The following is a 2077-nucleotide window of genomic DNA, read 5'->3' on the forward strand; positions in this document are numbered from 1 at the left end:
CCCTATTTGTGAACCCTAAACCCCCATGTTTACCTGCATTTCTTCTCTTCCAAAGATCCCAAGTGATGATAGCTGGTACTGCTTGAAATAATGGCTTTAATTTTGGACAACACTGAGCATACCACCAATGCCTTATAATCTGCTTTAATTGAATTGATTGCACAGTAATTCCAGCAGTCCTCATGAACAAGTTCCATACCTTAGAGGCAGTAGGACTTGTGACAAATATATGCTCAATGGATTCCTCTTGGGACTGCTGACAACACCAACACTTAGACATCACCATTTGCCCTTGCCTCCTCCACATGTCATCAGTGGCTATTTTCTGCCTCCATAATCTCCACAAGAAAAAGGATATCTTGAATGGCTTAATCCACATTAACTTGAAGTCCTGATTAGGATCATCCCTATGCCTTAATATTTGCTAAGAACTCCTAACACTGAACTTGCCTGAAGGAGTTGGCATCTAGTATGGCCTATCCTAATATCCTTCACTGCCTTCATAGTGCACATTTAGCCTTATATGTTCTGCAATTTCCTCATTGAAAGTTTGATCAAGCAACTGTTCATCCCATGCTTCCCATTTCCGCAGTTCTGCCACCTCCTGAAGACCTTCATTGATTGGAAAGTCTTCAGGTAATACGTGATAAAGTGCACCCAATCCAGTATAATTTTCATGCCAAATATTAGTGGTTCCACTCTTCAATTCCTATACGATCTCATATTCTAGTTCTTCCCTAGCATTCAGTATTTGTCTCCAAACATGAGACCCTCCCCTAAAATGCACCACTGTTGGTAGCTCCTTCTTGCAATACTTATTCCACATGAAATTAGACCACAATGATTTTGTGGTCCTAAATCTCCACCATAGTTTAGCAAACAGTGCCCTTGAGACATCATGTAAGGACCTAAAACCTAGGCCCCCTTCCTCTTTAGGAAGGCAAAGATTTTGCCATGAAGCCCAGTGTCTGCTTCTCCCCTTCTTCCTTTTTGCTCTAAAAGAACCTAGCAAAAGTCTTATGTAGATGCTTCAAGATGTTGTTTGGTGGATCAAGGACTGATAACATATGAACTAGCATACTTTGCAACACACTAGAGATGAGTGTTGCCTTTCCTCCAAATGACAACAACTTTCCTTTCCAAGAATACAATTTAGCCTTCACCTTCTTGATAAGATCCTCATAATAGTCCTTCCTCCTTATTGTGTAAAAAATAGGACACCCTAGATATGTGAAGGGGAATTTACCTCTTACAAATCATATAATAGTTCCAACTGCCTTAAACAATCCATTAGCAACCTTTGAATGCATGTAGTATGAACTCTTATCTTTGTTGATCATTTGGCCTGATATCTTCTCACAGTTCCCCAACACTGCCATAATCTTGCTCAAAGAGGGAGGATGAGCATGCAAAGATTATCATATCATCAGCATATGCCAAGCGGTTTAAAGGATCAGACCACTTAGGCATTCTAAATCCCACAAATGACTTGTCTTCAAAGAGCTTATTCAAAGACCTGGAAATTACCCCAGTTGACAGAATGAACAATGCTAGAGATAGGGGATCCCCTTGTTTCACACCCCTTGTCGACTTAAAGAACCCTGAGGATTTCCCATTCACCAATACTGAATACCAGTTATTTGACATCAAGTTCCACACCATGTTGATGAAGTGTTCAGAAAATCCCATCTTCCTTAGCACATGAAGTACTTCCATGAAACCCTATCATAGGCCTTAGCCATATCAATCTTGATCACCACATTAGCTGGCTTTCCCTTTAACCTTATGTCAGTGACAATTTCTTAAGTAAACAAGATGTTCTCAAATATACTCCTACCCTTTACAAATCTGGATTGATTAGGAGTTATTAGAGATGGCAAAAAACTCTCTAATCTGTCATGTAACACCCTAGACAAGACCTTGTTAATGAAGTTTCCAATTGCTCCTGGTCTTCAATCCATACCCCACCGCCACTTTTGATCCTCTTCAGTTGTAATTTCTTTCTTTTGCCATTGACATGATTGTGAAAGAAACTTGTATTCCTATCTCCTTCAGAAAACCAAGTCATCCCAGCTTT

At 40.0% G+C, this 2077-nt stretch overlaps 1 protein-coding gene across 1 annotated transcript; it reads right to left on the minus strand.

The window, feature by feature from the left end:
* Positions 1-481: 481 nt before the first annotated feature.
* On the minus strand, positions 482-1689 carry LOC138898647 (uncharacterized). The gene is made up of 3 exons (XM_070184727.1): positions 1361-1689; positions 1082-1197; positions 482-612 (listed from the first exon to the last, which is right to left on the minus strand). Exons 1-3 carry the CDS (start codon positions 1687-1689, stop codon positions 482-484), a joined length of 576 nt encoding a protein of 191 aa, XP_070040828.1.
* Positions 1690-2077: the final 388 nt, after the last annotated feature.

This window comes from Nicotiana tomentosiformis, chromosome 9 (genome assembly GCF_000390325.3).
Source record: "Nicotiana tomentosiformis chromosome 9, ASM39032v3, whole genome shotgun sequence".
NCBI lineage: Eukaryota > Viridiplantae > Streptophyta > Magnoliopsida > Solanales > Solanaceae > Nicotiana > Nicotiana tomentosiformis.